At 38.4% G+C, this 23,835-nt stretch overlaps 1 protein-coding gene across 4 annotated transcripts in view; it reads right to left on the bottom strand.

Annotated features, from left to right (window-relative positions):
- ZNF536 (zinc finger protein 536) overlaps positions 1-23,835 on the bottom strand; it is a 1,745,320-nt gene that overhangs the window by 550,448 nt on the left and 1,171,037 nt on the right. For 3 of the 4 annotated variants that reach the window (XM_044081674.1, XM_044081671.1, XM_044081672.1), the window contains exon 6: positions 8,486-8,638. The exons of the other annotated variant lie outside the window; for it this stretch is intronic. In XM_044081674.1, the coding sequence (XP_043937609.1) occupies positions 8,486-8,638 (153 nt within the window). The remainder of the gene's footprint in view (positions 1-8,485; positions 8,639-23,835) is intronic. 4 annotated transcript variants of the gene reach the window in all.

Here is a 23,835-nt window from a genome sequence, read left to right as displayed (position 1 = left end):
TCTACAAAGTGTGTGTGTGTGTGTGTGTGTGTGTGTGTGTGTGTGTGTGTGTGTGTGTGTGTGTGTGAGTGTATATATTTATATATATATATCTATATATATATATATATATATAGATATATATTTTTGGATTCGCTTCTGAATGCTGAATTACCAAAACCTCGAATTTCATATGGCCCAGACCATATGATGAAAGTTTTTGAATCTCGCCATTCCAAAATAAACCGCCCCCAAATAAAACAACTTTCTCAATCTTTATGCATGGTGGCAATTCCTCCCCTGCACCTCCCACACCCCTGCCACTTAGATATGCCAACTCCGAGATCGCACTACAGCAAAGAAAAGGGAAATCTTCCATTATGCTCTGTATGCAGATCTCCCTTCAGAATTTCGAAGTTCTAAAACTTTGATCATACGGTTTCGACCATATGGAATTCGAGGTTTTAGGAATTCAAAATTCTGAAGGGATCCCATATATATATATATATATATATATATATATATATATATATATATATATATATATTATTTATTTATTTCATTCCACTGTTTACCAGGAAAGTCCACTGGGCCTGAAATGAGCCTATTTTCAGTAGAGGCCCAGGGAGAAAAGCTCTACATTTAATTACGTACAAGGAAACTTTACACAACAATACAGACTACATAAAACAATAGTAGTACATTAAAATAAAATAATAACCACATAGAATAAAATGGTGAGATAGCATAGTGGTTAGAGTCCCGGCTTTGCATGCAGCAGTTCACATTTCGAGTACCAAGGCAGGCCCTTTCTTTTACCTGCAACAGCTGGAGAGGCCACAGAAGTACCTCAAAAAGAGGTTCATAGGCATTAAAGACATGTCCTACATGGACAAACTCAAAAGACTCCAGCTATTCTCTGTCTCATATCGCCTTCTTAGAGTTGATCTCTGTTTGACTTACAAAGCCATGTCTGACCCAGCTCTGCTAGAAATGCTACATCTAAAGAAATCCCAATCCCTCCACACCACATGGTCCAGAGACCTCAACCTCATTACCACAATCAACAGAACATGCTGGATGGACAGGTTCTTCATCCAAAGACTGCCTATATATGTCAAGCACAGCACCTCACTGGCCCTCTTCAAGAGAAATCTTGATGAGTGGATGAGAAATAGAAAGTTCAGCCCTGGGATCACTCCAGTGGCTCTACTTGATAGAGACACTATGGGCTAGGTGTGCAAAGGCTCCAGGGCAATTAGCCTAGTACACACCTATGAACCTAATATGGAATACATTTGATAACAGTGAAAATTTGTTTTACAGTCATGGTTTGAATGAAGGAATAGAAAAAGAATACCTATGTAAGTAATTATATTAGCAGTGTGAAGAAATTAACTTAAAGGGTAAAATGAAGGAGGCAGAAGATCTAAGGTAGAGATAATGCAGGCTAAAATGACAGCAGAAGGAGTTAGTGTGGTAGAGAGAAGGGGAGGATAGATTAGTGATAGAGTGGAGAAGAGTAAGGATTCAGAGAGGGGGTCAGTTTTTAGGGTTGACTGTTAGGGTGCAGGTGCATATTCAGTGTGAGTTGAAATGAAGTCTGAGGGATTTTTTAAAGGAAGCAGGATTACTGGTAGTTCTGATTGAAGGAGGGAGATTATTCCATAGCTTGGAGACAGTAAAAGAATACAGCATTTGGCCGGCTGAGAGCTTAGGCTTGTGAACATTCACTAGCATTTTGTTTTCAGACCTACGTTGTTGATTAGGTTGTCATGGTCAAAATGGAACAGAGAGATGGGCAGGCTGCTGGGTAATAGATGAGTTTATGGGCAGTGGTTAATTGCAGATATGTGAGGTGGTGGGGGAATTCAAGCCAATTTAGTTGATGCAGGGAGGAGCAGTGGTGGGTGGAGAATTTAGCATATGTAACAAATTTGGCAACTTTATTGTAGCATGAGTCAAGTTTAGCTGTTAGGGAGGACTGAATATTGGTGAGGATGGGGGCACCATATAAGAGAGTTGGAAACAGGAATGATAATGTGACAGCCTTTTTAGCAGAGAAGCCGAGTAATTGGTTTTGCCTATAAAGGACTCCTAGGACTCATCCTATATATGAGAAAGTGAGAGATCGCATATTGCTTTAGCTGCTTATTTGGATCCAAAGAATGCAAGTCATTTTTCTTTTCTGTAAACTGGATCATAAAACTTCTCTTTGGATAGACAGTATTCTCTACCTGGTGTATTATTCTTTACAGAATACAAATGTTAGAATGAAATAAGGCACTATAACGAATTAAAATATCAGCATGCTTTAGTATGAACACAGGGCAGGGTGGAATGAGCATCTGACTATGTGAATGAAATAGATGATAGTCCCTGAGGAAGAGCCATAAAAGACTGTGATTATGTTTAAGAAACAAAAGCAGTTCTAGAGCTGTCTTGGCCACGAGGGAGCTAATAAGAACTGATAAACACATTCTGTGAAAGGGAGATGCTGGTAGATAGTCATGCAGTAGATAGATCTCCCCTTAAAATAAATAAATAAACTGGCACAGCAATAGAAGGAAAATAAGTCCATCCAGATCCAGGTAGTCCACCATCAGAAGCAGGAAATTATTTTCATTGATTTGCTATTAATGGATCAGGTTCAAAGAATGATTCATCAAGCATGTTAGAAAACAGCATTCTCCCAAAAGGTAAGCAGCTATTAAATGGATGTCAACTCTTACAATTCCAAGGTCATTGTGCCCAACTTTTAAGAATATATTCTGCCTTTTTTATGTACAACATCACTGTAGTGTTATGTGTGATACCTGCACAGCATTTTGCTTTAGGTAACTTTTAGATAATCTGATAATTTAAGTATTGTTTAGATGTCTTATTCATGAGAAACATGGCAGGTCACACACTGTCCAGAGCTGAACATGAGACCCTCAGTAATCTTCAAAAACAGGAAGATAAGCAAAAGGTCAACCCATGGCTGCCTGCACATCTAACACCCATGAATCTAGTTCCCTGTTTTTTGTTGGAATCAAAGGAATTTCCATGTCCAAAGGTTCCTACAAATGATGCACAGAGTCCTCATATAATTCAGACCTTTCCTCAAAAAATAACTTAGCATTCCACATCCTCATATTAGTGACTGATGTATAGACCTGGAAATGAGAAAAGTGTATATAGCTAAAAAGACCAAACTCTTACCAACTACAAGAAAGTCATAACCTAGCACCATTTTCTCAGGAAAGGAAAAGTTGTTATAGTGAATCTGGCAAAGCTCCTTGTAATACATTCAATTTTGCATAGAGTGTATGGTCCATCTTTTATCTTACTGGTGCTGTTAAATCAAATGTGAAATTACAGCGTGTAAAGTTAATGTCTACTTTTAAAAAAGAGAAACTTTCTGTACATTTTGAAACCCAAAGGAATCCTTAAATGCAGGATCCTGGACTTAGTTAAAACACAGTAACGGCAATTCTAGCTACTGAACCAAGATTGTCTTTTACCCATGACACAAGTAACTACAGACATGGTCAACACTAATAACCTGCATCCCAAGCACATTTGGAAACATATGAAAAGATTTTAGAAACAATCAAAAACACATCAATGTCTATCACCTTCTAGAGGGAAGACAAACAAACAGACTTAAAACTCATTTGGTGAAAAATATCATTCTGATATAAAACAATGAAAAACAGCAGACTTTCATGACTTATAGCTAGCCAGCAACAATAGTGAATCTCCTGGATTGCAATATTAAAATATCAGCCTTTCTATCGAGACATCAACCGATACTTTGCAACTAGTTTTTAATGTATCCAAGTAATTTGGTCAAAACTATGGGAAGAGACTTAAACGAGTGATTAAAAAATTGAAGGCCTTAGGAATAATGCTAGACTCATAAAACATATTTTCAATAAAGCCTAAAGAAATGTATGGAAAGTAGAGCAGATATCAATTTATAGTTAAAATGGCCAACTTTCAACATACAGACAAAAAATCCTATTGAAAACATTCAGCCATAAACTGTACAATATAATATATTTACCATCTTCAAGAGGAGTTTCATCACCTCATTCTGGACTTCACATTCATCACCACATTTAATACTGAGTCCAACCAAATCAAATTGGTGGACAGGTTCTATTTTTAGTATCTCTTTTCGAAGTAAACAGAAATGCTGAATTCTTTGCATGCAGTTGAGTAAACTCAGTAATTCATATACAAAAAAGCTACAAATATGTAGCTTAAAGCACTGCTTTTTTTTTTCATTATAAGAGTTTCCTGCTGCCTTCACTTAAACCGGATGTTGACTCACTTAGCCTGCCATTCACTCCATCAGCATGTCTTTTATTAAATATGTAGCACCAAACACTTAATGTCATGTCGATAAGATAAACATTCTTGATTTACTTCTCACATGCTTTATAGGAATAATTTGATTACAAGGCCACACATAAAGGAGAGAACACCAAACAGTGCAATGTTGTTTGCTGTAACAACCTGCAGTCAAATGCCTTATATACAAGATGACAAATTTTTTATAATTTCAAAGAAATTACTGTGACAAAGTGGAAGAATAGCATGCTGTCTTTTCATCCACAAATATCAGATTTTTTTTCCTGGAACAGAAACTGTACCATTGTGATTTCCCCTTACAAACATGCTAATTGAAATACACTCAGAATGTCAAATGCTGGCAGCATCGATGCCCAAAACATTGAGCCCCGAAGCTTGAATAATATAACCTTGACTGCAAATGTATATACAGGGTGGACAAGAGCCTCCAGTCCCTAACCTCTGTTACTTATATATACCAACTCTAAGATCACACTACAGAGGGTAAAGGGCAATCCCCTTCTCACTGTACCATAATCTCGGAAAAAACAGTACTGGCTTCTGCACAGCTGGTACTAAAGCTAATCAAAGTTACATCTTTCAAGCTTGTAAGTTCAATGTTTTGAGTAATGATGTTGCCAGTGTTGAATGTCATGAATGCAGCCCTGTTAAACACACCTGAGCATTAAGAAGATAATGCCATTAAAAGGTGAAAAAAAACACACTGTTAAGTTACTTTCTTTGACTGCACAAATCACAATCTTTATATATCTGCCCATCCACTCCCAGTGAAATTCACTATCAGCACAACAACTTCAGTAATAAAGCCTAAATGAATTTAGAATTTGATCCTTAAGAAACACTGACTGTATTGATTTGTTCTCTATCTGTGAATATTGGATTGTTAAGCTGTTCTACAGTCACAAAATCTGTCTTCTCATCAGCAAGCAGGCTATGCAAGGAAGGTGTATCGCTCACAATAGAGACATGGGCTGGTCAGAATATCTCTTCACATAAAAATTACATAAAGATTATGAAGTCAAGTTTGGAGTAAATACTAAAACTAAAATCAAAAGCTACATAGTATGATGTTAGGACTACCATCAAATGCAAATTTTACAAATACCTGCCTTCACCTAACCTAATCAAAGGGGGTTCTCGCTCTGGTTCCCAAGCTCTACAGCTCTCATTGTTATCTTCCTATGAGCCTATCTAAGCTCTCAACAATTTCTATAGCTTCTCTCCAAGCTCTCAACAACTCCTACAGCTACCCTCACGCAGCCCAACATTGTAAATATTGTAAATAGCATTCTACTGTTGATGTGTGTATGTAAAGCGTATTTACATTTTCTTAAAAAATTTGTATGTAAACTGTTTCCACACCTAACACATCTGTTTTCCTCAAATGAAACTGTATGATCCCTACCTTCAAGCTTAATGAATTTGTTAACTATGTATGATATCGAATGCATTTATGAGCAACTATTCTACATAATATTATCTTTAATATTAACTATCAGTTGTATCTAAATAGTATAATGCATCTTGGAGCTTTTCTCCCCGGGCCTCCACTGAAAATGGGTCAGTTCAGCCCAGTGGACTTCCCTGGTAATCAAACTGCAAATAAATAAATAAAATTGTATTTTTGTTTTTCACTTTGTGCATGTTAAAGGCATGTTAGCATAATTTTAGATAGCACATCTATGCATATTTTCATTGCACTAAATATCTATATTGAATCTGCAATTTAATGTATGTTTTATATAGTTATCCCTCATATCTGTCCGCTAGTTAAATTTACTTCAACTGGAGTCGATCATCCCTTTCACAATCAGTATAACCCCTCATTGAAACCTGTCCAATACATTGTAACATTACAACTTTAGTATTTTTTTTAGTATTTTCAAATAATTTCACCATTAATGAGGACCCTTTCCAATGAATTGCTTGATGAACCATACAAATTAATAGTTAAAATATAGAACTGCCATTATATAATGGATAACATTTAGTTTCTATACGACTATGATTCTCTTTCACATTCAATAAACAATGTTGTAGGTCATAAACATTTTTAAGAGTATGTGTGACATAACTTGTGAAACAGCATGCATTTTCACAATGTGACTAACAGAAAGAATAAAGAATATGTTTGAACTAAATTGTATATATAAGAGAAAGGGAAACATAAGTTTTGTTTGATATAATCCAAGTCTTGGTTCAGTAAACATGAGGCCACAAAAATGACTGAATGGACTGCATGGCTATACAAAGCTATTTTACTATGAGGCTCTTACAGTTTACAATAATTGTAATACTTCTTCACAAAGCATTTAGCGTACAAAGGGTTAACTAAAGACATAGAGGGAGTTGGGTTTACTGCTACAGAAAAACAAAGCTATAGTTGTTTTCTTAAACATTGTTTTTTTTTCTTTTTTTTTCTTATGGAAGTAGGACTCTCTGTGAACATTTTATTAAGACATGTTAGCTACAGTCTGTGGAATAGAAGGATAAAGACCGTTCAGCCCAGGTGACCTGAGTTGATTTATTGTCTCAGGTTCTGGAAAATCTAGGCAGAGAAGGATGGTAGTAAGCAATTTTTTGACTTGCCCATACTGGGGAAAGAGAAATGGTGATTCTGGTCAGCCAACTGCTTCTGTGCAAGTAAAAGCTTATACATTCCCGGATGTCATGCAGCAGTAACATGGACTTGGCAGTCTGACTCTGATCCCAGTAGCAATAGTTCTAATGTGAGACAGACATACAGACAGACATTCACACACACACACACACACACACACACACACACACACACACACACACACACACACATCTATATATATATATATATATATATATATATATATATATATTTATATATTTATATATAAGGAGGATAGTGGAGGCCTCCCTTGCAGTGACACAGGTGCCCACATCAGAAACCAGAAGTTTTATAGGTTCCTAGGTAAGTAATAGGCAAATGGACTGCAGACCATTGGAAGCCTAGCCAAAAAACTCTCTTCAAAATTTCCTCTAGCCTCAAGGAGTACGAGCCATTTTGAGGTTGCCCATCCAATTATCTAGGTTTATCTTAAAGGTGGCAAGGGTGCTACTCTGCTTGACATTTACAGGAGGTTTGTTCCAGAGGTGAGGGATGTGTTGAGATATGAATCTATCACACCAACATGTCTTATTTATCTACTGATGGAGGTGTAGTTCCTTTAACTGAGTATTTAATGTACCATTAGTTCTGCAAAGAAATAGGAGATCAAATAAGGTTGGTAAGATAGGTGTAGATCAGAAATTCTTCTCATATATACCTGAATAATGACCTCAGCACAGGATTGCTCTTGCATGGAAGCAAGAATGACTGGACAGTAGAGGCAGCTTGAGGTCCACAGGCACAGGGGCAAGAAGAATGTTACAGAAAAAAAAAATCAAGACATGCTCTCCAAATAATAAGTCAGTGCCCTCTAACAGATCTATAGAAAAAAAATCTGAGGTACTTCAACTGCACTCCTTCTCATTAACTGTTGGATTAGTATGGAACTTATAAACAGATATGTGGATGACTTATGTGAACAAACTAGTTGCTGTCCCTTTAAGTGAGGTGTATGTGTTAAAGCAACAATATAAATGCAATCCCATTCCCTCCAAATACATAGAAATAAAATTAATTTGTGAAGAAAGACACAATTTATTCTGGGAATCAGACTCATCTCTGTGTAAAATGAATTACTACAGTAAATCAGTATAATCATATGGACATTACTCCGTCATAATTTAATCTAAAAACAAACTTCTACTATGAGTTTAGAACATGGGCCTTCACAGTATAAAACCAATGTTACCATAATGAGGGCCATTATTATACACTAAAGAGGAAAACCCAGTATAAAAGAAAAACTGCAGTATCCTTAAAATCACAAAGATATGAAGTAGAAATATCTGCCTGACGTAATACCTCGACTTTAACACATTTATAACTACCTAGCACTTAGGTGCTGAAAGCATTTCAGTTATACATCTCAAAAATCATACATTCAATCACACCTTCACTTTTCTTAAGAACTGTCTAACACTGTAATAGCATTGTCCATTCCAAGTGGAACTTGACCACTCAGTGAATAGCTGACAGTTACAGTGTTACACATTGCCAACATACCTGTATGTATCCGTAAATGGACCTTTAAATGGTGTGATGTTCTGAAGGTTTTTCCACAGTAGGGACAGTCCTTCATAACTGATGCGAGAGCCCTGTCTCTCAGTAAGGCTGCCTGTGGATTTCCTACTGGTCTCCCAAGTTCTTCTCCCATATCTATAATACAGAAAATTCTTATATCACCTCATATATTTGGTAAACAATATTGACACTAAAATTGCCAACAAAACATAAAGCCAAATGTGTCAGTAATATTCTTGTCACTTTTATGGTACTGACAGAAATCTGACAGTTCTTTAATCTTTTTTTTTTCTTTAACTGATTCATCATTTTATCTTCTATTTTGAGCAACATATGGCATGTTTATATTGAAATTAATTAAAATCAAAAGAAACAGCTGCATCACCAGCTGGTTTAATTTCTTCATTTGATCAACTCTGTTATGAAACATTTTTAAAAACTTTTAATATGATTAATGCTGATGAATCTGAGAGAATACTTTTAATCGAGGAAGTCATTCTATAGTGACTGGATAAAATACCAGGTCATACTGACAAAGATTTACCTACATTCATCTTTCACTATAACTACTTCTTTTACTATAACTGAGTTACAAAATCTAGGGACATGTTTCCTTAATGATAAAATTAAAAGAAAGTGCATATCTTTCATTTTGCTCAGAGAAGAGACAAAGTTATATAATGTATGAAATCCACTAAATCATCTGCTTGCAAATGGTAAAACTGAGCACCTGAAACAAGCAAACATACATTATCTCACATTAAAAATGTTCAGTTAATCGTATATGTAAATTATATGTTAGATTCATGGTGCAATTCCTGTGCAATGCTATACTGTTTATGTAGTGCAGCAACAGCCAACTATTACCTACTGTGTCTAAAGATTTATGTTACCCTCAGACCTACTTCCTCAGTATATCTTACCTTTTTAGTATGTCTGCAGATACACAAAAAAGTATAACCTGAAGTACAGAATGTTTTTGTTTACTTATATAATTTCTGAAGAATGTAATGTGTGCTCTATGAAATTAATTAATATGCAAAATACTGCTGATACAATTGCCTGATCACTGCAATGCCTGAAATATAAAATGAATTCATATATCCACAAAGAATAAGGTGTTGTCATGTACACAAAATGTCTCTTCTTGCATGGGTTTCCTTCTGTAAATTGTATAACCAAATAAAATGAAAATATTTGGTATTAATACATATTTGGGCCATTGCATATTAGTATCAGCGATTCTTTGAGTTTTATTTATTTTTTTCTGCATGGTTACAGTTAGAGAATGTTTATTACTTTAGTTATCTGTAACCAAATACTTTAGTGGTGAAGTGGTCAATTTACCTGCCAGACTATATTCAGGGATCCATTTTGACTGCTTTACTTACCAATAACCAAAGGTTGCCCACCATAACAGAAGGCTATGAGAGAGTAAAAGAGCTCATCCAAAACCAAACTGAAACATAGTTAAATGTCCCTTAATAGATACAATAACTATTTCTATCCTGCCATATTATAAATTTAAAGCAAACATTTATAATTCTCATACTGCCCACCTGTTTTGTGGAAAAGTTATGACTACTCAGTAGTGAAGTAAGCTGACCGAGGAATTTCAGCATTAGATAGACTACCTGTATACATTAATAAATGTAATGTCTGTCATAAGCTGCATGATTCAACATACAACATGATTAAATTTATATATTTTTAAACCAATTTCTATTGCTATGCTCAAGGAAGCAGCATAGCTTAGAGTTACATGTCTCACTTATCAACTGTTGCAGAAAAACATGTATAAGGTTTGTAAAGTATACATTAATAGGTTAATAGCATCACAAGACAAGTAAAAATAAACTTATAAACCAATAGGAATCATGATGGATGATGACTTCTGAAACTTCTACATACCGACACAGTCAATGAGGTCCATTATAAGATTATATAGGCACTTGTCTTTGCATCAAGGACAGAGTAAGTTTGTTCCAGATGTGAGGGAGCTTTTGAGTGATAAACCTGTTTATTTGCAAATACTCTTAAGATAAATGTTAAGGTTGATTGGCTTTGCATCTATAATAGCTACATCATCAATATGTTCCCAAATTCTTGAAGAGATGAGGGGCTATGACGGCCAAGTAAGCAAGGCATGCTATTCCCTCATGTGGTAGCGTGAGGATAAGAAGATAGATGGCTTCAGAAGTCTGAGTAACCAGGCTACCAAGTCAATCTATCCTAGTAGTGATGAATACCTGGCCCCTTTCTAGCTGAATGCGACATTTTGTTAAGAGTCTATACAGGAGGTATTATACTCTGTGAATTTGACTTCCCTGAATTAGCAATCTGCTCAAGTATCATATGGCTCATACTGAGGGTCCTCCATACTACCATGTCATCCTGATCATCACAGGTGTAGTCCCTATCTCCATACTACCTTGTCATCCTGATCATCATAGGTGTAGTCCCTATCTCCATACTACTGTGTCATCCTGATCATCATAGGTGTAGTCCCTATCTCCATAATACCGTGTCATCCTGATCATCATAGGTGTAGTCCCTATCTCTATACTACTGTGTCATCCTGATCATCATAGGTGTTGTCCCTATCTCCATACTCCCATGTCATCCTGATCATGATAGGTGTAGTCCCTATCATCATAGGTGTAGTCCCTATCCCTATCTCCATACTACTGTGTCATCCTGATCATCATAGGTTCATAGGTTCATAGGTTCATAGGTTGGTACTAGACTATCGCCCCTAGGGCTTATATAAGCCTAGCCATAACAATTCCCTGGCTATTTCCTCCCACACTATTTACTTCCCTGGACCCCTGTCTAGCAGGGTGATTGACATGATCCCTGGGGTGAATTTCCTTTCTCCCATCCAATCATCAAGTCTCTCATCACACTTTCAGTGTTTAGTGTACTGCCACCTATGTGATAATTCACGGGTACATGTTTTATCCCAAAGGGGATAACTATACATTTCTTGGCATTGAGCTTGAGCCCATGGCTCTGGCACCAAACATCTGTTTCTGTAAGACCCTTTTGTAGAGTATCCACATCATTTGGGGATTCAATAATGGCTCCCAGTTTGCAGTCATCTGCAAACATTGTTAGCCAGAGTCTCTTAGTGTTGGCCTGTACTTCAGAGAAGTAGATGCCAAACAAGAGAGGTCCCAGGACTGCACCCTGAGGTACTCCACTTGTCACTTGTCTGGAGCTGGATTTGGAGTCAGCTACTTTTACAGTGTGGGCTCTGTCAGTAAGCCAGTTGGCAACCCATCAAGTGATGTAGGGATTAATGCCTAGTTTAGTAAGTTTATCTATGATTCCGGAGTGGGGGATGGTGTCAAAGGCCTTGGCAAGGTCCATATAAGCTGTGTGGACTGCCTTACCCTCGTCCACGGCTCTGGAGACTGATTCAAAGAAGTTAATAAGGTTCAGGGACAAGATCGGCCCTTCACAAACCCAAACTGGGTGGGGTCCAGTGTTTTAAGGTTGCTAATGTCTATCTCCATACTACCATGTCATCCTGAGCATCATAGGTGTAGTCCCTTTCTCCATACTACCATGTCATCCTGATTATCATAGGTGTAGTCCTTATCTCCATACTACCATGTCATCCTGATTATCAATGGTGTAGTCCTTATCTCAATACTACTGCATCATCCTGATCACCATAGGTGTAGTCCCTATCTCCATAAGTCCCTATCTCCATAGTACCATGTCATCCTGATTATCATAGGTGTAGTCCCTATCTCCATACTACCATGTCATCCTGATTATCAATGGTGTAGTCCTTATCTCAATACTACTGCATCATCCTGATCACCATAGGTGTAGTCCCTATCTCCATACTACCATGTCACCCTGATCACCATAGGTGTAGTCCCTAGCTCAATACTACCATGTCATCCTGATCATCATAGGTGTACTCCCTAGCTCCATACTATCATGTCATCCTGATCATCACAGGTGCAGTCCCTATCTCCATACTACCATGTCATCCTGATCATCATAGGTGTAGTCCCTATCTCCATACTACCATGTCATCCTGATCATCATAGCTGCAGTCCTTATCTCCATACTACTGTGTCATCCTGATCATCACAGGTGTAGTCCCTATCTCCATACTACCATGTCATCCTGATCATCATAGGTGTAGTCCCTCTCTCCATAGTACCGTGTCATCCTGATCATCATAGGTGTAGTCCCTATCTCCATACTACTGTGTCATTCTGATCATCATAAGTGTAGAACCTATCACCATAGTACTGTGTCATCCTGATCATCATAGGTGTAGTCCCTATCTCCATACTACCGTGTCATCCTGATCATCATAGGTGTAGTCCCTATCTCCATACTACTGTGTCATCCTGATCATCATAGGTGTAGTCCCTATCTCCATAGTACCGTGTCATCCTGATCATCATAGGTGTAGTCCCTATCTCCATACTACCATGTCATCCTGATCAGAGGTGTAGTCCCTATCTCCATACTACTGTGTCATCCTGATCATCATAGCTGCAGTCCCTATCGCCATACTACTGTGTCATCCTGATCATCATAGGTGTAGTCCCTATCTCCATACTACCATGTCATCCTGATCAGCAGAGGTGTAGTCCCTATCTCCATACTACCATGTCATCCTGATCATCATAGGTGTAGTCCCTATCTCCATACTACCGTGTCATCCTGATCATCATAGGTGTATTTTTTATCTATACTTCTTCCTGTATCCATAATAGCATAATCTGTTTTAATTGTTTCCTTCTTAGTGCTAAAAAAGAAAAAAAAAGGCTAAAAAAGGAACTATACCACCTTTCCCAGTAATTGTAAAGTCATTATCTTTACACTAGGTAAAGGTCATAACCATGTCTTTTTGTAGATTTACTCTTGTCTGAAGAGATCAGGACAATGTCAACCATAAATATTCCAAAGGCCAGGTGTATTTGTAAGGAAGATGAAAAGGAGATGTGGTCCAAGAAGTGAGTTCTGCAGCACCCCTCTAGCAACTTCAAAAGGTGAGCTGAGTTGACTCCCATTCTATACCGGTAGGAAAGGCAATCCTCAGTCTGGTGTATGATACAACCACTGACCCCAAGATCATTTTATAATTCCTTCATGGGTACATTTGAGGCCTTCATTAAATCAGGATAGGGTGGAATAACCTCTTTTTCAGGGTAACTGTAACAGCATCAGAAATTTAACCAATATTACAGGCATGGCCTTTGTTTAACAAATCCCACAATCCTCTGAAAAAAATATTTTATGAACCTCTCCATAATAAACCTCTTCGTAATAATTTTATAACACCCTGGTAAGCCTGATTGGGCATCTGCAGTGCCTGATTAGCTGAGTAGCCACATTATATACTGAAAAAAGTAATGTCCAGAATATCTGTTCATCTTAGTTTCATTTTTCACCATTTGTTCCAGGTATTTATACTAAATAAATTTAGGAAGCATTTGGTTTACTTCTTAGGGGCAGTGGACCTATCCAAGTCAAGTAAAGGGTAGTTAAAAAACTCCTAATGATTATATTACTTTTCATTACTAATTACACTAAGCCAGCAAGGCAGTCTTCATGTTGTCTGTAGTCACAAAGAGATGTACCATATCTGGCAATTTATTATCTAAACAATCCAAGCCAGTAATGTAGACCTGATGTGACAGAGGTTAAAACATATTAATATGACACAATTTACTTGCTATATCTAGTTAGTTGATTTGTTTCTGATACAGTTTTACTTTTGTCTAACTCAAATGTGTTCTTACATTAACAAGACTACAACTGCTATTCTAGTGGCAGTAGTAAAGTGGCCTAATCAGTCTGTGTTGGGAAACACACATGGAGGCTTAAAGTGAGATTGTTTCATCATCCAGAGGGCTTTTTAGGGACTTAGTTTTTTGGTGTTAATGTGCAATTGAGATCTACTTTTGCTGTGCATTTACATTAAGAAGTTTTATGATCATCCATCTTGTGGCAGGAGGTGCTTAACTGGTCTCTCTGAGGTAGGTTGCACTATAGGCAGCTCAAAGTGTAGTCACTTATTGGCCATGGGACTTAGCTTCCAGCTTTTTTCTGTCTGCTATAAATTAGGTGCATTTTTGTGGAGCTGTTCACCACACATAGTACCCTGTATAGAAGCAAACCTATAAAGCTTGAACGGGATCATTTGCAATACCAAAATGGTACAGTATATCCACACCCACCAGCTGCTCAAGTATGGAAGGGTCGGATTGGAGGGAGTATCAATCAAACACACAGTGCTACAGGAAATCAAGTTCATACTGAAAGGGGCGGGCATATACAAGACACAATGGCGAACACTTACACTGAGAGTTTGGTTCAGCAGGAAGCTATAGAACCCCAAAAAAGTAATTCTGATGCCTCTGATAACCAGTTTGAAGGCCTGAGTAGAAGAGAACGAATCCAGAATCAGAATGGTCAATGGAATTATAATAATAATCAGCTAAGTAATAACTATCAGGGTTTTTCAATGGGAAGGCACCAGAACAAACGAAATCAGAGGAAAAAGTACAAGTGAAAATAAATGAAAGAACTGATAGCAATGTAATGGATACTCCAGTCATAATTTATAATGTGGAAGGTGACTTTTTCATTTATAATATTTCTACATTACACATTTCTGTTGAGCTAGCTAACATCCTAGCTAAAGGAATGACATTTATACCAGCTGGAAGAATGGATTTATCGAACTGTATTCTTGATTTAAAGATGTACATTACAAAACTCAATTTAAAATTATTGTTTGGTAATATATCTGTACAATCATCACTACAATATAGAATACCAAGTACATATAATCCATCTTTGCATAATTTGTTATACATATTTGAAAGGATATGTGAATTGGATATAAGAACATACCAAAGGGAAAATAGGAATGTGGGTCATGGTTATCATTTAACCAAGGATGAGCAAGCATGGCTTAACCTAGTAAGAACAGCTAAAGTACGGGTCATGAAGCCTGACAAAGGTGGAGGCCTTGTATTTATGAATCTGGTGGATTATGAAACTAAAACAGAATCAATGTTGTCTTCTGATTCATATCAGAAAGCATCGCTTAATGAGTATAACATATCCAATGAGTGGATAAAGATCTACATCAATAACTTATTTATAGAAGGAAAGATAGACTTTAATATGTACAATTACATGCTTGTTTTAACACCAGTGGCACCCACTATGTTTGGGGTCCCCAAGATCCATAAATGCTTATCTGAGCCCCCATATAGACCTATAGCTGATGGCAGGAATTCTGCCACATACGTATGTCCTAAAGTGATAGATAACATACTTAAAAAATATGTGATAACTGAATAAGCAATATGCAAAGACTCATGGTCATTTTTGCAAAAAATTAATGAACTGGAGTTTTATGAACATTACAACTTTCTTACGGTAGGTTCATAGGTTCATAGGTAGATACTAGGCTATCTGCCCTAGGGCATTTATAAGCCTAGCCAGAGTGTATTTGGCTTCCGCCTCCCTATTAGATTAGCCTACTGTGCCTCTGTAAAGTAGGTCACAGAAGGTACCCTTTTAAGATTAGTTTACTGTGCCTCTGTCTAGCAGGGACACAGAAAAGATCCCAGGGGTGAATTTGCGATTTCCCATCCACGTGTCCAGATTTCGCTTGAAGAGGGTCAGCGAGGGGCTATGTCTAACATGAATTGGGATTCTATTCCAGAGTGAGGGGAGCCTCTGGGAAATGAATCTGTCCCTCCAGCATGTCCTATTTATTTTTGTGCTGAGGTTTAGGTCCCTGGAGCATGTAGCTCTAAGGGACTTGGATTTTTTGAGTTGGAACATGTCCATTAATTCTGGGTTTGACATGGCTTTGTACGTCAGGCATAGATCGCCTCTGAGAAGGTGGTAAGCAAATGAGTAGAGCTGGAGTTTCTTTAGTTGAGCTGCATAGGACATCTGTTTGTAGCCCATGATCGTCTTGGTGAGGTACCTTTGGGGTCTTTCCAGTTGCTGCAGGTGTCGGGTAAGGTCCATCCTAAAAGGGGCATTGTATTCAATTATGGGCCTGATTAGTGATGAGTAGAGGGGCACAATGACCTCTCTTGATCTAGATGTGAACCCTTTTGTGATAAGGTGGGCTATATAGAAGGTCTTTCTAACCACTTTGGCAACGTGATTATCAAAGGAGAGATTACTATCTATGTTGGTCCCCAAATCTCTAATTACTTCTTCCGTACTTAATGGATTACCACCTATGTGGTAATTTGTGGGCACCTTGTTTTTCCCAAAGGGGATGACTATGCACTTTTTAGCATTTAGCTTGAGGCCGTGGCTCTGGCACCAAGCATCCATCTCTGTGAGACCCTTTTGGATGATGTTTGTGCAGCTGGAGATTCGATTATGGCCCCCAGTTTGCAGTCATCTGTGAACTTTGTCAGCCATAATCCCCCCGTGTTAGCCTGAATTTGAGAGAAGTATATACCGAACAAGAGAGGTTCCAGAACTGAGCCCTGTAGGACACCACTTGTAACTGGTTTGGATTCGGACATGGCACCTGCGATTCTGACCATGTGGGTTCTATCTCTGAGCCAGTTTGCAACCCATCTTGTGATATAGGGGTTGATATTTAAGCTGGTAAGCTTATTTATGATGCCTGAGTGGGGTATTGTGTCGAAGGCTTTTGCAAGGTCCAGGTAGGCTGTGTGGACTACCCTTCCCTCATCTATGGCTTTGGTAACTGTTTCAAAGAAATAAACTAGGTTTAAGAGGCAAGATCTGCCCTTAACAAAGCCGAATTGGGTAGGGTCCAGTGTCTGGAGGCTCCCAATGTCTTTATTTATGAGTTCCATGATAATATGCTCCATAGCTTTACAGACCAGACTAGTCAGGCTTATGGGGTGATAGTTTCCGGGGTCCATTGTGGCACCACCTTTGTGGAGTGGGACCACTGTAGCTGTACGCCATTCTTTGGGTACATATCCTGTAGTAAGGCTAAGTTTGAACAGTGACTTAATGTGAGGGTTCAGTTCTTCTTGGAGCTCATGTAAGACACAGCCTGGGACACCGTCCAGTCCCATAGATGCTGTGTTTTTTGCTTTGGAGAGGGCAGCTTTCACCTGTGCATCTGTGATGTCAGGGAGGTTACATTCAGTTGGGATAGGCATTTGCTCCTTTGGGGGGGAAGGGGGGGAGAAGTTTGCACAGAATCTGTCTGCCAGGATGTTGGCTATGTCTGTAGGTTTGGTATATTTTGTACCATTATGCAACAATTCAGAGCATATCTGGGAGTTTCCGACCATGTTCCTGACATAACTAAAGAAGGCCTTGTGATTATCTTTAGTGTCTAGGGCAATTTTTCTTTTGAAGCTGACCTTTGATGATTTTATGAGGGATCGAAGTTTCTTGCTAATACTGATCAGAGATGCCTTCCCTTTTTGGGATTTTGCTCTGTCATGTAGTAGCTTCCTCCTTCTGCTGTATAGCTTATTTATGGCCGGGGTCCACCAGACCAGTCTCCTGTTTTTGGAGGAGTGAGTCTTGGTTTAATTTGGGATAGCACTATCCATGCATTCTTGCAGGTGCTCATAGAATGTGTTTGTAAAGGATTCTGCAGATTGGGCTGTATTATCCTCTGGCCCAGGGGCTTTGAAGGATTCCACCTCAGTCTTGAGAAGTGCAAAGTTGGCTTTTGAGAAATTCTTTACAGTGATTTCCTTGGCTGGGGGTGGGGACGGGATATGGATGTCCAGGGAAATTTGTTTATGGTCTGATCTTACCAATGAGGGGTTTACCTCTGGTGTGGAACATAGAGTCCCCATGTTGGTGATGACCAGGTCCAATATGTTGTTCCCTCTTGTGGGAGTGGTGACCAGTTGTTCCATTGCATTAGAGTTTATAAATTCAAGGAACCGTTGGGTGAGGGTGTTTGGGCTTGAGTCATTTTCCCAGTCAATGCTTGGGTAGTTGAAGTCACCCAATAACATAGTGTTTAGAGAGACCTTCATATTCTCCAGTGTTCTCAGGAATGCCAAGTGGGGTTTCTGTAATAGGGAGGGTGTTCTGTAGCAGGCTACAAACTGAAAGGCAGTTTTGCCCGCTGTTAGTTGCACATGTATGGTTTCTGATGCTTTGTGCAGTGCCACTAACCTGGAGGTGTAGGTATCTTTGATAAATATAGATACTCCCCCTCCTTTTGTGCTTTAGTCCAAGTTTTGGGGCCGAAACGCATGGTATGAGTTATAACCTGGTAGTGCTGGGTGCTCTCAGGAGCCTTGAACCAGGTTTCTGTTACTGCACAGACATCGATTTTCTGCATACTGAGGAGAGCCTCGAGTGCGTGCATCTCGAGGTTTAGACTTCTGGCATTGAGTAGCATTACCTTTAGTTTTTTTATCCTTGGGTTGTCTATGGAGGTGGGTTTGTCCTTTGAGCCTTGCCTAAAAAAGGCACTATGGGGGTGGCAAGAGCCTTGACCAGTATACAAAAGCCTAAGGGTGATAGGTGCAAGCCGTCACTAGCGAAGCAATGTGGCTTGTCGAGCATGTCATCCCAGGCTGACAGACACTGGATCCCCTTTGAATGACACCAATACTTTAGCCAGTTGTTGAAACTGATCATTTTGTCTTTATACTGTGGCATCATTCTTGGTGAGGGCTAGATGCTACTCAAGGTCAGGGTCATACCAGCCTGCGATACATGGTCAGAGAGCTCCTCTATGTCTCTTTTCATGTAGTCCAGGGAGGTACGTCTCAGGTCATTCACACCAGCATGGACAATGACGGAGTCATACTTGTACTTGCTTTGGATTGACCTGAGTGCTTGCGTTATGTGGCAGATCCTGGCACCCGACAGGCAGCTTACAGTCTGGTGAGCGGGACGTCAGTGTGCCGGACAATAGAGTCCCCTATAACAGGTGTATTTGGTGTGTTGTTTGGCCTTATGGCTGTGACTGTGAGGCACACTGATTTTGTGAGATATGTGATTCGTGGATATTGTTGAGGGGTGGCTGTTGCTTGGATATCTGCTTAGGAGGTCTTTGCTGTTTAGGCAGATTTTTATTTAGAGCCTCCAAGTATGTTTTTGTGCTTTTATGTGTTTGGTATGCAGATGCAATAGGTCTGTGTGAGACTGGATTTGTGGTGTGGGTGGTTACCTTTTCCTCCTGACTGACTGTGCCAGTCTTGGGTTGAGAGAGCTCTGCCTCCAGTTTGGCTGTGTAACTGCATCTCTCACATGTATTAGAGTTTGTTGGAAGGAGGAGAGGGTTGTCTGTGTACATAAGGCAATTGTAACATTGCCTCAGAATTCCCAGATTCACCAGCTGGACTGGAGAGTAACCTTGAAACTGACCCTTGGACATACCAGATTAGTATAGGGAACTGTTTTTTTACTGATCAGATTAGGGAAGGGAACTGATGTTTCACTTGATCAGGAAGGACCAATCGGGAGCCTAATACTTATGAGAAGTCAAGGAGGGTGTAGTGCTTTAGTTAGTTAGAGTTTCCTTATAAGAGCTGAGCAAGTGCAGGGCTTTAGAAAGAGAATAGAGTGATTACTTTCAGAGTCTGAACAGTTCTAAGGGAAAAAGTGAAGAGCAGACTTTATGGACTTATGCATGACAATACCACAAGCAATGGGCATTGAGTGGGTTAGCCATATATTAAGAAATAAGGGAGCCCGCCGACATGATATCAACTTAGTAGAAGAACTCTTAGGTATAGTATTATCTAATAATTATAAATATTCTAAAGGTAAGAATTACCTTCAGAAAAGCGGAAAAGTGATGGGGTCCTTGTGTGGCTCCAGCTTCGTGAATTTGATAATGAGTTACTGGGAACATCATTTTATTTTTAGTATAGAAGAGACAGCTTCAAAAATTATATATTTTACACGCTATCTGGATGATATCTTCTTGTTAATAAAAGGGAATAAGGAAGAGGCAGAGAAGTTGATTATTTTAATCAGACTACTGACTTCTTGGTATTTACATATAGCTTTGACCAACATGAAATAGCATTTTTGGATGTTCAGCTAACTAAGAATTACGTGAATAAAAGATACCAAGTGAGAATTTAAAGAAAGCCATCTTATTCAAACACATATTTACATTTTACAGGTGCATCACCAAAAGAAATCAGTGGTAAAGGGACAATTAGTGAGAGCTGCCAGAATAGTATGCACAGAAGAGGATTTCTATAGTGAATGTCAATACTTGAAAAAATTGTTCATGAAAAGAGCATACCCTAGTATTTTGATTGATAACTTAATTGAAGAAGTTAGTAACAAAAGAGCTAATGGCTTGTATATACCAATCCTGAATATCCAACACTCTAGTCTTTTGAATGAGATTAATGTAGAAGATGAAAATCTGGATCAGGAATTGAATGTCAGGTTAGATACGAGTCAAACTGACTTTACAACTAGCTTTGTTACAACATTCAATTTGAACTATCTGTATATAAAAAATATACTAATTAAAAATTGGAACATTCTTTTGGAAGATAGATCGATAGTGGAAAAACTAGGGACTGAACCAAAATGAATCACTAGGAAAGGTAGAACCTTAAAAAACCTACTCAAATGCGAATTTAGAACACAGTCACACATAGAAGGTGTGAGACAATGCGGCAATTGTCCATACTGTAGATACATTTTGGTTAGCTTATCACTGTATATTAACAATATGCACTTGAATAATAGGAGAAATTCAACTGTAACTCCAAAATTATTGTATATGTGGCAAAATGTCAATGCTGCGAATCATTCTACGTCGAGAAAATCAAATGTAGAATGAGAGATCAGGCATATGAGCACATATATAGCATTAATAAACATAAGTTGGATAATGCTTTGGCAAAGCATATAGAGTAATTCCTAGAACATACATTTAAATTTTGGATACTTGACCAAGTAGAAAGTAATCCAATAGGGGGCCCATTTATAGTTTTATTAGAAAAACTGGAGCTTCTTTGGCAAATTCGCCTTAATGCTTATAATTTCCCCGGATTAAATCACATGTGTTTTATCACATGCTGTTTGAAATTGAAAAGCTTAGTGAGATGAAATACTGTAGCAATATTATTATAAGTATATATTCATTTTTAGTGGCATTGTGATATTTGTTTCATGCTTACATTTTTAAAAGTTGATTAACTGTGGAATTTTAAATTAAAGGTTGCTTTTTTGCACTGCTATTGCTATTAGTTATCAGTTATCATAATATTAGATAGTATATATAAGCTATCTAAATTGTTTTTTAAATGCTGGTTTTAAACATCATGTCTTTAAATTTCTAAAGTGGAGGGATCAGCTGATTTCATTCAGCCTTATTTAAACTTGTTTAGTATGAATTTTAGTAATTGATGAAGTTCAACTATATCTTTTGGACGAAAAGCGCTTCATTAAATTGTGGATTGAGATTCCAGTCATGCTGCCAGTTGTCTTTGTTCAAGTTTTTTAGTTCTTAGGTCTTTAACCTATAACAGAGAAAGGCTTTCCAGGGAGCTAAGTTTAGTACAGCTAGTTAGTACATCAAACGGCACTAATATCAAATCACAGCACTATATAACATCTAGCCTTAAACCTAGACATCTCTCAGGTGACCCCTGTAAAACCAATGTAAAACCAATTTCCTAAACCATAATAGCCCAAACATAAAACAGGCCCTGACAACACGGATTTGCAATTTCCTAATGCCGCTGTGGCCAACTTCATAGATACAGGCATCTTGAGAATATTCAGCAATTGTCTCATGTACTCAGACAACCTTTTAACCCTTAATGAAAGTAATACAACTTGATGTAGACACACAAGTTCCTTTGAGGCAAAAATCTCACTTAAAAACATAGTTGTTAAGAATAAACACACTACATCCTTCACACATACTGCTCACTATACACACAGACCTTCTTATACTGAGGCATTAAAAAGAAACCAAACCTCAAGGACCTCCTATGCCTTCAATGTCAACAACTATCCTCCCCAGTCATTAAACACACACCAAATGCAACGCCTAACACCACACATAAGTCTACACCCAATGATTCCCTAAGAACAAAGCCCAAAAGGCAAGCAAACACTTTAACTAATACTCTATGACCCATGAAGCTTACAACTCTTATCTATACCTACTAAAGGTGCTCACCACCCAAGCAAATACCCTATTCATGGGAGGCTATAATTATCCCTCTATAGACTGTGAAACATACACTGCCTGTAACTGCCTGTAACTCATAGACACATTTCATGGACGTTCAACATAAACACCCTCCTTGGACCAGAGAGTCTGCACTCCAACTAGAGGATCAAACATATTGGACCTAGTCCTCACTACCATGAGACAGAATTGACCCCTCCCCCCATGTCATGCCTTAGTGCTAAGGTCAGACCACAAGGCTGTCCTTCTCAAAATAAAATCACCCCAGAAAAAAATAACTAAAACTCTAACAGTTAGGAACTATTATAAATCAAACTACACCTTATTAAGTGACAGTTTTTCAAAATTCCCTCAAACCCTGTGAACACAGCTACCTATAGAGAATTATTTACAGAAACCCTGTACTAACATGTAAATGGCGGTAATGAGGCTACCATACCTAGTGAAAGTAAACCAAGACCTAACGCCAAAAGGAAACCCCACTATTGGAATCCTTATCTTAACAGGGGGTATAACAAAAGAAAAAAGTCATGGCCAAAATCAGAAAGCAACACTCATTGAGAAAAGAGCTCTCTGATTCATCTAAATAAAAAACTAAGAGGTCTAATAAAGGCCAACAAGGCCAATTATGTGGTCAGGAAAGTCTTCCTGATTAAGGACAATCATAAGGCTTTCTTCAGCTATGTCAGAAGCCGTAAACGTAACACTCAGCATTGACAAAGTTGGTGGTAAATGGCACAACCTTCACTGAACAGGGTGACATAGTGCATCTACTGGATGATAAATTTAGCTCTAACATCACCCCCCAATCCCACCACTACCCCACCATGAATTCTCTTTTGGCATAGCCCCCAAAAGGTCCTGGTAGAGCTTGCTAAGGCCAGCAACACTATAGGACCCAACAATAGCCTTGTTTGCCTCCTAAACAGCCTAAAGCATGACCCAGCAAGTCCACTTAAGGGACTCTTCAACTACAGCCTCAAAACAGGTTAGATGTAGGTTGAATGGAGGGCCACAACAGTCATCCATCTTCATAGGGATGGACCATAAACCAACCCTTGGAACTACAGAAAAGTCTAATATCCAAAGCCATGGAACAAATTACCATGGTAATGGTCAACAAAGATACTGGCAAGCTACAGACACTGGACCCAATACAATTTAACTTTGTTAAGGAAAG

The sequence above is a fragment of the Protopterus annectens genome, chromosome 8.part1 (assembly GCF_019279795.1).
Source record: "Protopterus annectens isolate FY-2018-M chromosome 8.part1, PAN1.0, whole genome shotgun sequence".
Classification (NCBI taxonomy): domain Eukaryota; kingdom Metazoa; phylum Chordata; order Ceratodontiformes; family Protopteridae; genus Protopterus; species Protopterus annectens.
The sequence above is the reverse complement of the archived record's forward strand: the minus strand, read 5'-3'. Positions and strand labels throughout refer to the sequence as shown.